Source organism: Pollachius pollachius (assembly GCF_949987615.1).
Source record: "Pollachius pollachius genome assembly, chromosome: 2".
NCBI classification, from domain to species: domain Eukaryota; kingdom Metazoa; phylum Chordata; class Actinopteri; order Gadiformes; family Gadidae; genus Pollachius; species Pollachius pollachius.
Genome location: NC_136935.1, coordinates 11,821,691 through 11,834,816, shown reverse-complemented (window position 1 = coordinate 11,834,816; position 13,126 = coordinate 11,821,691). Strand labels below are relative to the sequence as shown.

Here is a 13,126-nt window from a genome sequence, read left to right as displayed (position 1 = left end):
CGGGCGCAATTAAAGATTGAACACAGTTAAATAGTCTAATGACTCCGGTTTGTTGGAGTTTACTATCAGTAAAAAAATAATAAACAACAAAGTTCGATGACTTTCATCGTTATGATATAGTAAAAAGTTAAAACAATACTATATGTATATTTTAATAAATATACTTGAAATCGACATTGCGCCACGCCCACATAAGGATGACGAAGGGTCATAACAAGGAAGTGCCATTCCGATGGCACGAAAAATACAAACCATGCAATAGGTATTTATGTTGGATTTTCTCCTACACTAAATGTTGTATTACTAAATCATTCTGTGCATTTTATGGTGTTATCTATTATTCTATTGATGAGTAGGCCTATGCCAGGAAACCATTTAGTTTTAAAAATTGACTGGATGTATCGAGCGACACAGATAGAGCGACATGCGAGAGTTCTTTATTAAACGTTGTCCTTCAGGTATAATCATATTTTTTGAAAATGGGTGCGAGAATCAAAAAACAAGTAGGCTACTTTTTAATCATTCTAACCTGGTGTGATTATTTCATAATGACTTATGATTTGGAGGTGTGAGATGATTGAAATAGCCTGAATAATCTTGAAGAATTAAGAAGATAAACAATCCCTTGAAAAAGTATCCTAAAGTCGCCAAATATTGTCCTCAAGTACGATTTGTTATATGGTTTGAGGTGTGAGATACATGAAGTGAGTAAACCTTATCCTGCTACATTCCAACAATAAATATCTTTCAGTTGTTAAAAATGTGAGTGTGTGTGTGTATATATATATATATATATATATATTTATATAGCCCTTTCAAAAGGCATAGTAGTCAAGGTAAAATCTGATTTTTGTGTCTCAGTATTTGCTTTTCTCAGTCAATTGTGGCTGAGTGTTGATTAAATACATCCGTTTCCCAGGCGACATGGCAGTGTTAGGGACCTGGGCCTTCTCTGAGTCTGCAGTTGACCAGCTGAGGATTCTGATCAGCTGTGGGCGTCAAGCCACTGATGCTGTCGAGGAGGCTTTAGCAGGTTGGTTCACTCCTACTGGCTTAGCATCACAGCGCATGATTGTGTTGCATCACATTAATATATGCCGTACATCATCTCCTATTATTCAATAGCTCAAAAGCTAAAAAAAACAATTTGTAAGCACATCTTTAGTTTAATTCTTTATGGTTTCGTACGACACCAAGAACCAAACCAAGAAAAATGTAACAAAAATAGTATAAAAGTCTGTACAGCCACATTTCCCATCTTGGAATGCCATATCATTTTCTGTTGAATACAATTCCCTTAAAGATATCCTTGACCCCTGATCCTGTGCCCCTGCAGTGGCTGAGGACGACCCAGGCACGGGGCGCCACATCGTGGGCAGGGGGGGCTTCCCCAACAGTGCCGGCGTGCTGGAGTGTGATGCTGCCATCATGGAGGGAGGGGCCGGGCGGTTTGGAGCAGTGGCGGCACTACGGGGGTGAGAGAGGGAGAGCTAGTGTGGGAGAGAGCCTGTGTGTGTGTGTGTGTATGGGTTGAGGTTTAGAGCCCCAATTGATTACATCCCAAGCCTTTTCATAAGAGTTTCATTGTACAGAATCTGATGATAAAAACTGTTTTGACAGAGAGTTCTCACCCGTGTCCATGTAGGGTGGGGAGTCCTGCGCGGGTGGCGCGTAGGGTGATGGAGAGGAGCCCCCACAGCCTGCTGGTGGGAGAGGGAGCAGTGGGCTTTGCTAGGGAGCAAGGCTTCACTGTTGAGCCCAACAAAGCCATGCTGACTCCAGACTCTACCCAGGCCTACCAGGTACCACGGTAAAATGGGTTTGGATCATATAGGAGGAACTGGATTGTTTTGTGTTTTGAGTTCCCATCAGTTTTATCGTTATTACCATGTTAGCAGTGCCCTCTGTTGGCCGAGGAGCGGTATAACGCACACTGTTCAACCGTTTAGACCAGTGGTATTCACTATTTTTTTCAGGAGAGCCGCACTGACAGGACGACGTCAACAGGAGAGCCATTTTTACCGCAAAGTATCAAAAGCTATAAATCCAGTCATAAATAAGCATGCCTGCTTAATAATATGTCCTCCCTGAAGCAGTGTTTCCCACAGAATTTTGTGAAACTGTGGAGGGAACCCGGTCCTTAGCGGGGTCCGGGGGCATGCTCCCCCGGAAGAAAATTTGGTACCTTTTAACCTGGAATGCATCAATCTGGTGCACTTTGAGAGGAAAATTAAGACTTGTGTGACTGTGTGCTATTTTCTGGAATAATGTGGAGACACTGGGTCACATAACATGGAAGCTATTGAAGAATAAGTTAATAAGAATAAGTCCATCCAAAGAGCACATTGTCTCTTGTTATACAGGAAAACCGCCAATCTGGCAACCCCGCTGTCAGCGTAGAGCCGAGCAAGTTTAAAAATATTTTCTAGACAAGGCTATATTTCCACCTTTTAATGCCGCTGTTGATTTATTTTTTAAATAATTGTTTGTATTGTTTTTTTAAATATCTGTATTCACTGCATGATCATATCACTGTATATTTTTTACCGCCATGCGAGCCGCAAATAGAGGCTTGGCGAGCCGCATGTGGCTTGCGAGCCGCGCAATGAGTAATGCTGGTTTAGACTGATCTAATACTGCAAAGGCAGATCCAGGTACTTCTTTAAAGTCTACAATATGTGAGCAAGATCCATGATTATGTTTTAGGATCACAACTTGCATACAAAAAAAGTATGAACTATACATGATATTATACCTTAGTTGGACTTCATAAAAATGCTTTGAGTTTGAAAATGCAATGTCAAACATTAAGGATTACTTGAAAGGCAACCCAGAATGATATCTAAAAATAACCCTCAAGGGTTATCTTATCTTGTTCCTCTCATCCTCTGTAGGAGTTTGTTGAGAAGAAAAAACAGCCCAGTGGCCATGATACTCTTGGTAAGATGCTTCCTTTCCACCTCTCTTTTCATGGGTTAAATTTCATGTCAGGGATCTCTAATGTCTTATCTTATCCTAATATTTGATCTTAAAGGCATAAACTTAAAAGTGAAAGTCAAACACCCTAACAACTAAGCTATCTAACACGGTTTTTAATTCTAGCCACAAATTATGTTTTCATTGTTTCTCCTAATGTTCCAACAAAGCAGGCTAACTCTTAAATTCCTTTTTGGGGTCAGGGGTTAGTCCAAATTGACAAAGAGATGACAGTAGAAGATAAGTTACGGTTTTCTTTGTTTCCCAACCAAGGTCTCATTGCTTTGGACCTCATGGGGAACATAACAGTGGGTGAGACGATTGTTTTCATTTGATTGTCTCCCTCCTGTACCAGTAGTTCTGGTACTGTTCTGTTATATGCTATTCAGTTCAATTGTCCAATCGTAATACAACATCACTCAAAGGATTTGCAGTCTTTCTACCACCATTATTCCACTACCTCATATGCATACATTTTTAACATGTGTACTGTACACACATGACTGAACAGTACACATTGTATATTGTATCCTAGTCAAAACTAAAAGCAAAGAGTGTGCAGTTTGGGGGAGGAATTAAGGAGTTTGTCTGGTTTGCTTTCACAGGAGTCTCTACTTCCGGAGCTCCCTTTAAGTCCCCCGGGAGGGTTGGAGATTCCCCACTACCCGGTTGTGGGCTTTATGCTGACCACACGGCAAGTTAACACCTTCTACACTGCAGTAGGGTTTAGGTTGTAGGGATAGGAAATACATACTTAAGGATGAGTGCAATGTGTTTCATAAGGAAACTGTTATGTTTGTATTCTTTACTTGTTTGTTTCCAGGCATTCATTTTGTATGATACATAATTTAAAATTGTTTCATACAGGTAGGCGCTGCTGCTGGTACGTGATGTTCATCTTCCTTATCGTTTGCCCTTGGAAATGTGTTAGATAATATAATAGACCACTCACTTTTATTTTTTTACTTTACTTTTGTCTGTGCTCAGCCACAGGAGACGGCGATAAGATAATGTGCTTCTGCCCCAGCTTTCACGTCGTCCAGCAGATGAAGCAGGTGAGGAGGATACTACAAAATAAAAGTAATCTGAGACCTGCTTTAAGCTTTGATTTCTCATTTCATTTAAGGCCCAAAACATCCCCATAATAATGGGGTTGTACAAGGATGTGTGCGTGTGTGATGGGGGCACGTTGTTTCTCTGGAGACACTTTAACATATTATTTAGCCCTAGAGTCTATGGATTATGAAGTATGTTGGAGAAACAAGTCCCCTGCCTCTCACCTCTCTGTGTCCCAGAAGGGTTCTTGCCCTGGCGACGCCTGCCGGGCCGTCCTCGCTGACATCCTGAGCAGGATGGAGCCCGCAAAGAGGTTTGAGATTGGACTCATAGCCATGAACATGAAGGTACGGCATACTGTTGTTTTTTTGTATCTATGATATATAATAAGAACAATATCGTTTTTTTTTTCTAAAGGGCCTTTTCTGTTTCTCACTATCCAACAAAATAATATTAAAAACAAATAATAAAAATAAAAATATATAAATATATTATAAAAGAGGCATTTTTAGTAATGTTTTCAGACGGCAGATTATTTTGCTAATTATTGGGTGTTGGAGGAATATAGAAACCGATATTCAAAGTCTTCATTCTTGATCAATTTCTTAGGGTGAGGTTGGAGCGGCCTCTTCTGTGGAGTTCCCCTACAACTTCTGGAAACGGGATATGGTCAAAGTCCAGACATGCATCAGTGTTCCACTAGACAGCCACGCAGACAAACCAGGGGAATAGAAAACAAATCATCTGTGGTGACAAACTCCGGCCAACTGAACTGGCATTGTTTTACCTGCTGAGTCAATAGTTGCAGGTGACAGGTGACATCAGCATGCACCTTGCCCATAGTTGCTTGGTCTGTCTTCAGTGATGACACAATCATTACCATTAACATGACATGACACACGAACACAAACGTTTCTGGAATTGTTATTATTTAGGCTACAATAAGGTTTCATATTGTGTGTATACATTACTTAAATTCTATATTTGAAAGACCACAAACAATTTATAATACAAAAAAAATAAAAAGATGAGTGAATGAAAGCATATCTCACAAAGTGTACAATAAACACCTCTTTGCCACGTTTCACTAAATGACGTAATGCTCGAGGCTTGACTGTTGACTGTGTTGCGGCATCGTCAGTGTGGGAGCCAGTGGGAAGGGAGACGTTCTAACCGCTATACTAGCTGTTATAGTAGCTAAGCCGTAGTTATTCAGTTACCAGTGGAATAACCAATATATCTGGTACCTACGTCGTATCTCGTCCTCCTATATACTGACTTGGTTCAACACCCGAGAAATACGACGTCCGTCTCCTTCGCTAGCCGTCTAGCTTTTGCTAGCTACTTCCTGGTTGGCGTCTCGGCCATTTTGGTTCCGTATTGAGATCCAAGGATTCCGAGGAAGTGCAAGCTAGCTACCTCTCTCCCGTGTATACCGCAAGAAGACTACCGGAGTGTTTATCCTTGTCCTGACACTTGTCAAAAAGGGGGATTTTACAGAACGAAGGGTGAACCATGAATCCGGAATAGTAAGTATTCCACAATGTGTTTAGTCTCACGTTACCCGGGCTTGTTGTAGGTGAACCGACTAGCCTGGTTAGCAGCCAGCGTCAGCTGAGGTGATCCCCCGGTCCACCTGTGTGCCTACCCCGTATCGGGTTGGAGATATTGAATGCATCGGTGGAGAGGTTTAATTCCATAGTGTCCAGTGTTGAGATTCACTCTTGTTGGAACACTCCTCTTATATCGGCGTTCCGGTTTGAGCTCAGCCAGCTGTTTGCTCCAAGTCGGTGACTGTTTTTAGGTGCCCGTGTGTATTTTATGTTAAGACATAATCAGCTCAAGTTTCCAATACAGTGGTTGGTTATAAGGTGTTAACGATGCATTGATCGCTGTCTAGGATATTTGGTGTCTCCTATGTTTTCTACTGGTATCTGTACGACATACGTGTACTAGGGGAGTCTTACTTATGTATTGTCTTTAAAACAATTCTACTTTATATATACCTATCATTTGGCCCAGCTCATTTCTAAATAATCTTGTAAATACTGAACGAACGTTGCATTTACTAATCAAAAGGATTATCTGTCTGTCATTAAGAAATGGACTTGATGTATGGTCGCGGGTCATTCACTTGCATTTGTTTAACCCACATTTCGTGATTAACGATTCACACGGAAAAACGACATCGATCTGTTTACTTCCGTATAATGAATCAATTACGCCACATTACCTGGTATGTAAGTAAATGTGTCTAAAAAGCCTATTCATTTCACTAGATGACTTGGGTGACTCGTCTCCGTCATGTGTTTGTCACATGCCATATGACAAACCCACTAATTCATCACAGCAAGTTGAGCAATTGGCCGGCACTCGTCACAGATCTTTTACGCAGCTTCCAACATATTAACCATTGTAATACAATCTTAATTGAACATTTGCAGGCTCCCCTGTCAAGTTAATTACACCCCAATTCGATGGTATTTTCATAAAATATTAAGACTATCAAAATTCTTTGTTTGCATTATTGGATGAACATATGCCAAGGCTTAATAAAATTGGATGTGAATAGTTGTATTACAATTTAAAACTGCATTGAGAGTCTATAAACATGACTTGGCGTGGCCTCTCTTAAATATTGAGTAGCCTGCACAGGGACACCTATTGTCCACGGCCACGGTATTAATGACAAGAGCATGACTGGAATCTGACTGAAAACGAAACAGTAGAGGGCTTGGAGTGGTCTGGAAAGACCTGCGAACCCTTGGGCACATGTGACCAGCTGGCCAATATCCCGTTTTGTTTGCCCTATATGCTGGGTCTCCAAAAAAATTATCCAGTGTTTTATCCCAATCTAGACTTGCATTATTGGGCTGTTTCATTGATGCACCCAAAGCGAGGTTGCTTGCCTTATTGAAATAGATGACATAACTCTTGGCATGAAGTCTTTTTTTGTTGTCGATATAGTGTGAAAGCTACATCTTGCCAGTCTTCAATAATAATGTCAGTGAAGGTGCATCTAGGACCCAAGAGATGTATTGTCGAGTTTTTTCCTTCCAACTAGGGCACAGGTCAAGGCCTTGTCCAGCAGGGCATATTGGCGCTATGCTCTATTGCTAATTCTAACCAACCCCTATGCGTTGTCTGAATTCATGACAGTTGATGGTTACACAGCCTATCCCCATTCAGGTCTAACTTGTGTTTCAGCCTCACACTTAGTCGATGTACCTTGTTGGAAGAAGGTATTTCAGTTATTTTATTAAAAATGACTCATTTGTTCAAGATTTCAAAAGATCATGGGCATTGCTGTTTTCAAAGATTGGACATTAACAGTAGGTCAACCTATACAGTGTCAATACGCCTATGTGTATTGACACTGTATAGGTTGACAATACACTGTATTGGCCGAATTCTAAAGCACACAATATGTTGATGAGCTGATGAAGGGAGAGTGGGGCATCTAACACTGTTGTCACATATTTTGTGATGATGGGTGTGAGTTCAAATTGCCACACCCAACCTTGTATCACACTACATAGCTGCTGGTACAGTTCTCAGTCAGCTACTAGCTAGAGTTGACATGCACCCACCCAGGATTATCCAGCTGGGTCTCTTTTAGGATTCTTCACATCAAAGACAAGTCACTGCAAGTGGGAATCCAACCCTTGGTGACTCAATTACAGCCGGCTTTCCTATTCTAGCTTACCAACCAACCAACCGTACCCAAACCATCGGCCTGACACGGCCATACTAGGCTTTCTGTTGGAAGAGGAAGCAGTGTTAGCAGCTTAGCTTGTATGGTTTAGAGCCCCTACTTTATGCTCAGTCACATGATGGGCCCTCCTTACCAAACACACTATGCTTTCTTATTAAAGAAACTACAGAACTCTTTGAGCTTGGGATGTTTAATTTACCGGGAAATACCCTGACATGTCAGCTACCAGATACCACACAGATGACCTGTCAGCAGTTTCACAGATGGACTATAGTACAGAACACTAAAATGACCGGGCACTTGGGAGATATGTTGAGACGATGACTCCTCGTGGTAAACACTGATAATCTGCATTTGACTCTTACTCAAGTCTACATTCTGACAGTCCTTGACAATGACTATGGGGTCCTGGTTTGGAGTGATTTGGTTAATCGGTAACAGTGAATGACTTCCCCTCAACCTCTAGTTCATTTAGCAGAGGTGACTCCCACCACGGAAGTCCTCTGCCGCCTGTAGGCCTACCACCTTGATGTATGTCCCCTATTCATACAACTGGAGATTGTTATGTTGCAATCTTGGTACGAACTGGTCATTTTTAATTTGTCAGTTTGTCAGTTGTTTAGTTTACTTGTCACTTGTTTTACTTTTCTTCGAGAACAATACATATTCTGTTTTTGTCTTTCACCGCAGATATCCCAAATGATAATGCAAAACACCTATTTTAGAATGGGATAACAATTATTTGTCTTGTGAATGACTGATATATGCTTGCCCTCGCTGCCATAGACTTCCATAGATGATAATCAAAGGCTAGCCGTGGTCTAGACAGACATGGCTGGATATCATTTATTTCATTGAGGATTTCAGCAGTAAGTGGACGATCACAACAAATGTGGCCTTGTCCTCCAACACACATAAACATGCATAGCTGCATCACTTGACCTGACGACATCATTCTAGTAACCAAATAATGCAACCAATAGGCACACAGGTAACAATATATGTATGTTAACTTCACCCAACACAATTTCAACCAATCAGTATGAGCCATTGCCATCAGCAGTGTTTCACTAGAAACTAGAGTAGAGTTTTTCATTGGTTATTATCTGAACTCTGTATAGAGTAGACTACCACCTATACCCCTCATTCCATGTAGCTGTTCAAATCTCGTTTGGATCCAATGTATTGTTGCATTCCAGGAAGTCCATATACATCCTGTCTTGTGCTACTTTAACTTGCTGTTTCTCCTCCTTGTCTCCACAGTGACTATTTATTCAAGCTTCTGCTCATCGGTGACTCCGGGGTGGGAAAGTCTTGCCTCCTCCTGCGATTTGCGGTACGTTGTGTCTCAAAGAGACCTTCGTTTTGGTGGCTCTCTCCATCCACCAGGCTTATGCCGTCTGGTGCATGTGGTGAATCGAGTATTGACTCTTGACCGTAGATGCAGGATATAAGGGATGTGTTGGTCCGAACAAGATCCCTGTTAATGCGGGCAGGATTACCTCGTAGTGGTCCTGAGATGCCGCCTACCTGCTCATTAATGACCTGATTTTAAAATAATTTGTTTTGGATAAAGTGCTTAATAGAAGATGTGGATCAAGTTGTGTATAATAACGTGGTAAGGATGACAATAGTAACACTGAGGCCACGGACAGCAACATTCTTACACTTCACAGAAGTAGGCCTATACTATTATACGCAGCAACAAATAACTATTATTTGAGCTCCTCATTTGAATTTCAAAATAACCCTGCCGAGTCTCATTACTATACTCGGCCTTCAGTACAACGAAATATCTGTTTCCACTTAATAGGTTGGAGTTCTAACTAACTCAACTAGGCCTAGTCGTCATCATCCAAAACGTGCCGCAGCAGCTGTCAACGACTAATATTGACTGATGTTCCTGTTTTAGTGCCTTGCCCTTGCGTACAGGAAGTCAGCCTTTTAGGATGTTTGAGCAAACTATGCTGACCCTCTTCCCCTCCCTACCTTTTCCTTTCCTTTTTTTCAAACAAAGGATGACACATACACAGAGAGTTATATAAGCACCATCGGCGTGGACTTCAAAATACGAACCATCGAGTTAGACGGGAAGACTATCAAGCTCCAGATTGTGAGTACCAGGCACTGGGACCGGACTCTCCCTGTTTCTCCCCGTTCTCTGACCCTGTACCAGGTCCTCCTGTCTCTACCGGCGCTTATCTGGATGTCTTTAGGAATTAGGTCAAAGGCATTTTCTGAAGTGGAATGCACTGCAACAATAATGTATGTTTGATTTATTTTGGCGCTATCTGGTTAGATCTGGTTAGTCTCCAGCGGAATCAGCCACTGGAGATGGACCCTGTTGTGTTGTTGAATGAAGAAGTAGCCTTTGGTTACTTTTACTTTAACCAAAGTAAACCTACACTAACGTACTCCTCTTTTCACGTTCTGTGTGGCTTAAAGTGCCAGCTATGCAGTCATTGCACAAACTTAACTTTGTCGTATGCTGTTGGAGGGTGCTGTATTGTATTTTTGAATGTTCCCCGTTACTGAGCCACGTCTCAAGAGGATTTTGTGTCCATCCATGTAGGCAATAAGGTAATCGGAATACGTTGCAAATGGTGTCAGCCACCCAATACAAAGTGTGTTTGTGGCTGTTCATAAAAGCAGGGTGGTGGTGGTTTGACCCAGCAAATCTGTGTGTGTGTGTCTCTATCTCTCTAGTGGGACACGGCAGGCCAGGAGAGGTTCAGGACCATCACGTCCAGTTATTACAGAGGGGCCCACGGTATCATAGTAGTGTACGACGTCACGGACCAGGTCCGTCTCACATTTTTTATTCAGCTTTCAACACAATTGATGCATGGATTGAATAATTGATAATTGAACATACAATAATGTAATGTTATTATTTTATTATTATGACATTCACTCCATGTCTCTTTGAATAACAGCCACTGCCTTACGACTCAATATTAGTAAGATGCAAATATACTATACCCAGTAGTAGTCAAATAGCAGATGTGTTTATCTGCAGGGCGTCCTGTATTGTTACTAAGGCTGTGCTCCTGCATGACTCTCTGACTGGGACTGGTGCCTGCGCTGCCTTGTTCCCCCTTAGGAGTCCTTCAACAATGTCAAACAGTGGCTGCAAGAAATCGACCGCTACGCCAGTGAAAACGTCAACAAGCTCCTCGTGGGAAACAAGTGTGACCTGACGACGAAGAAGGTGGTGGATTACACAACGGCCAAGGTGAGCCCGAGAGAGAGGCGTTTAGGGATATGAATAAAATATCACCGTGAGCTTATCATTTTGTTTGGATGACACTGTGCCTGCTGTTGTCTTAACCATTCCACCCCATCCTCTTCTCCTTCTCTGTCTCCTTCTCTATTTCTGTCTGTGTTTCTCTCTCTGTTAACTGTCTTTCTGTGTCTCTGTCTGTTTCTGTCTGTGTTTCTCGCTCTGTTAACTGTCTTTCTGTGTCTCTTTGTCCGTTCCTGTCTGTGTTTCTCTCTCTTCTAAATGTCTTTCTGTGTCTGTCTGTCGGTCTCTCTCCAGGAGTTTGCAGACTCGCTGGGCATCCCCTTCCTGGAGACCAGTGCTAAGAACGCCACCAACGTGGAGCAGGCCTTCATGACCATGGCCGCCGAGATCAAGAAGAGGATGGGTCCCGGGGCGGCGGCGGGCGGCGGGGACAAGCCCAGCGTCCAGCTCACCCCCGGGACCAGCGTCAAGCCCTCGTCAGGGGGCTGCTGCTGAGAACCAGCCCCCCACTCCATCCCCTCCCCGGTTCCCTAGACTCACCTTACCAATACGGCCACCCCTCCACTCCCAACCTGGCGCTTTCTCCTCCCCACCCCTAGACACCCTACCAAGATGGCTCATCCCTGCACCTCCCCAACATGGCCGCCACCCTCCTCCTTTCCTAAACACCCTACCAATGGCCGCCCCCTGCTCCTTCCCAACATGGCCACCATCCCTCCTTGAAACATCCACTGTGTCCACCTAAAAAAGCCAACTACCAAGAAGGGGAGAGATTATGTTTTTGGATCCCGTGTTAAGTATGCGATCATGTAAGAGATAAATATGGCAGTTGGCTTTATTTGTACTGTACATAACGTAGCCACACTATCAAAAGAAATAACACCACTTCATGTTGTATTGGAAAAAAATAATAATAATAATAATCGACCAGACAATTAATTTACCCCCCCCCCCCCCCCCCCCCCATCACTTTTCGCTTCCATCCTATTCCCACAAGATCTCTCCTAACCCATAGGCCTCGCTGAGACAATAGACGTTGTTTGGAGTCCTGGTTAAACAGCCCTTTGTTGAAGGTTTATGAGAACAGTGTGCGTGTTGCGTTGAGTTGTGTGTGTGTGTGTGTGTGTGTGTGTGTGTGTGTGTGTGTGTGTGTGTGTGTCTTTCACTGCATTCCTTAAGTGGGGTTGGTATTCAACTTGCTATGTTTTCTGTTTGTATGCGTTTTAGGTTCTTGAATCAAATGTTTTTTTTAAATGCTGTTTGTTTTCAGCATGGGTTTTCTCCCCCTCCCTGTTTTTTGTTTTTGTTTTCGGTTTTGTTTCTATGCCAACTTCTGCACAACAGTGTGTCACTGTCCCAACATTTAGTCTTGTGCAAAAATATATATACACGTGTATGTATGTATATATGTGTAAAATCCAATCTGCCAGTTCTGTCGTTGTCAATCCATCATCTGGGTATAGCATTGACTTCTCGGTCTGGATTGGTTTTGTGGCTGAAGAATCATATTGTCAGTTTGTTGCTCGACATGTAACACTGAAAAAAATAAATACTACATCAAGACTGTATGAACCGGAACAGGATCTGCGTGCAGTTCTTAAATGCTGAAGATAAAAAAAAAGGTTGTTTTGAATTGTTTATTCTACATTCATATGGTAAATCCTATGTGTCGGTAACTTTGAATCATGGCTTATCACTGGCCACGAACTGTTTAATCTGCAGAAATGCAACTATATATAAAATAAAATACACTATGTTCTCTTGTTTATATAATAAAGGCAACTGAATCCAGTTTCAGAAGGAACTATCTGGGATCATTGTTTCAGTATGTTCTGCCATGTGATCTGTGTTCACAATATGACTAGTTTGGTCTGCCGGTCGCACACACCGATATTCTGCAGAAACCGGTCAAAATAACCTCCTTTAGTTTGTGTTCAAACCCAAGGTTTAGTTTGGCTGAATTTTGAGTGGGAGTCTAAAGCAGATATATGCGGCCTGTTTTCCACTGGATACGACTTGACAGGAAATCCTTGGAATCAGTTTTGTTCCCTATGAGTCAGCACTTTTCAAGTGGTTTGACTCACAAGGATATTGGTTCAACATGCTTACACATGAAGGATGACAAGTGGTGG

The 13,126-nt window shown here is 42.3% G+C and overlaps 2 protein-coding genes across 3 annotated transcripts; both read left to right on the top strand.

Annotated features, from left to right (window-relative positions):
• The first annotated feature begins 217 nt into the window (after window positions 1-217).
• Window positions 218-5,093, top strand: LOC307071176 (N(4)-(Beta-N-acetylglucosaminyl)-L-asparaginase). 2 transcript variants are annotated; one of them, XM_079730093.1, is made up of 11 exons: window positions 218-262; window positions 920-1,033; window positions 1,337-1,475; window positions 1,646-1,802; window positions 2,895-2,940; window positions 3,250-3,288; window positions 3,582-3,670; window positions 3,844-3,859; window positions 3,964-4,031; window positions 4,272-4,379; window positions 4,642-5,093. In XM_079730093.1, exons 2-11 carry the CDS (start codon window positions 925-927, stop codon window positions 4,762-4,764), a joined length of 894 nt encoding a protein of 297 aa, XP_079586219.1. In that variant the 5' UTR covers window positions 218-262; window positions 920-924; the 3' UTR covers window positions 4,765-5,093. The 2 variants fall into 2 exon arrangements, with proteins under 2 accessions (XP_079586219.1, XP_079586220.1); XM_079730094.1 differs by having other exon boundaries at window positions 4,275-4,379; window positions 4,642-5,092.
• An 82-nt stretch (window positions 5,094-5,175) lies between these two features.
• Window positions 5,176-12,801, top strand: LOC307071177 (ras-related protein ORAB-1-like). The gene is made up of 6 exons (XM_079730095.1): window positions 5,176-5,561; window positions 9,011-9,083; window positions 9,765-9,860; window positions 10,454-10,549; window positions 10,851-10,982; window positions 11,289-12,801. The coding sequence occupies exons 1-6, from the start codon at window positions 5,548-5,550 to the stop codon at window positions 11,487-11,489; spliced, it is 612 nt and encodes a 203-aa protein (XP_079586221.1). The 5' UTR covers window positions 5,176-5,547; the 3' UTR covers window positions 11,490-12,801.
• The last annotated feature ends 325 nt before the right edge of the window (window positions 12,802-13,126 follow it).

What these genes read in the sequence shown, in the direction of transcription:
- LOC307071177 (XM_079730095.1), top strand. An exon ending in TGTACGACGTCACGGACCAG is followed by an intron (nt 10,550 to 10,850) that starts GTCCGTCTCACA and finishes GTTCCCCCTTAG; the next exon opens with GAGTCCTTCAACAATGTCAA. An exon ending in TGGATTACACAACGGCCAAG is followed by an intron (nt 10,983 to 11,288) that starts GTGAGCCCGAGA and finishes GTCTCTCTCCAG; the next exon opens with GAGTTTGCAGACTCGCTGGG.
- LOC307071176 (XM_079730093.1), top strand. Translation starts at nt 925, where the DNA reads ATGGCAGTGTTAGGGACCTGGGCCTTCTCTGAGTCTGCAGTTGACCAG. An exon ending in GCAGTGGCGGCACTACGGGG is followed by an intron (nt 1,476 to 1,645) that starts GTGAGAGAGGGA and finishes GTGTCCATGTAG; the next exon opens with GGTGGGGAGTCCTGCGCGGG. An exon ending in TCATAGCCATGAACATGAAG is followed by an intron (nt 4,380 to 4,641) that starts GTACGGCATACT and finishes TCAATTTCTTAG; the next exon opens with GGTGAGGTTGGAGCGGCCTC.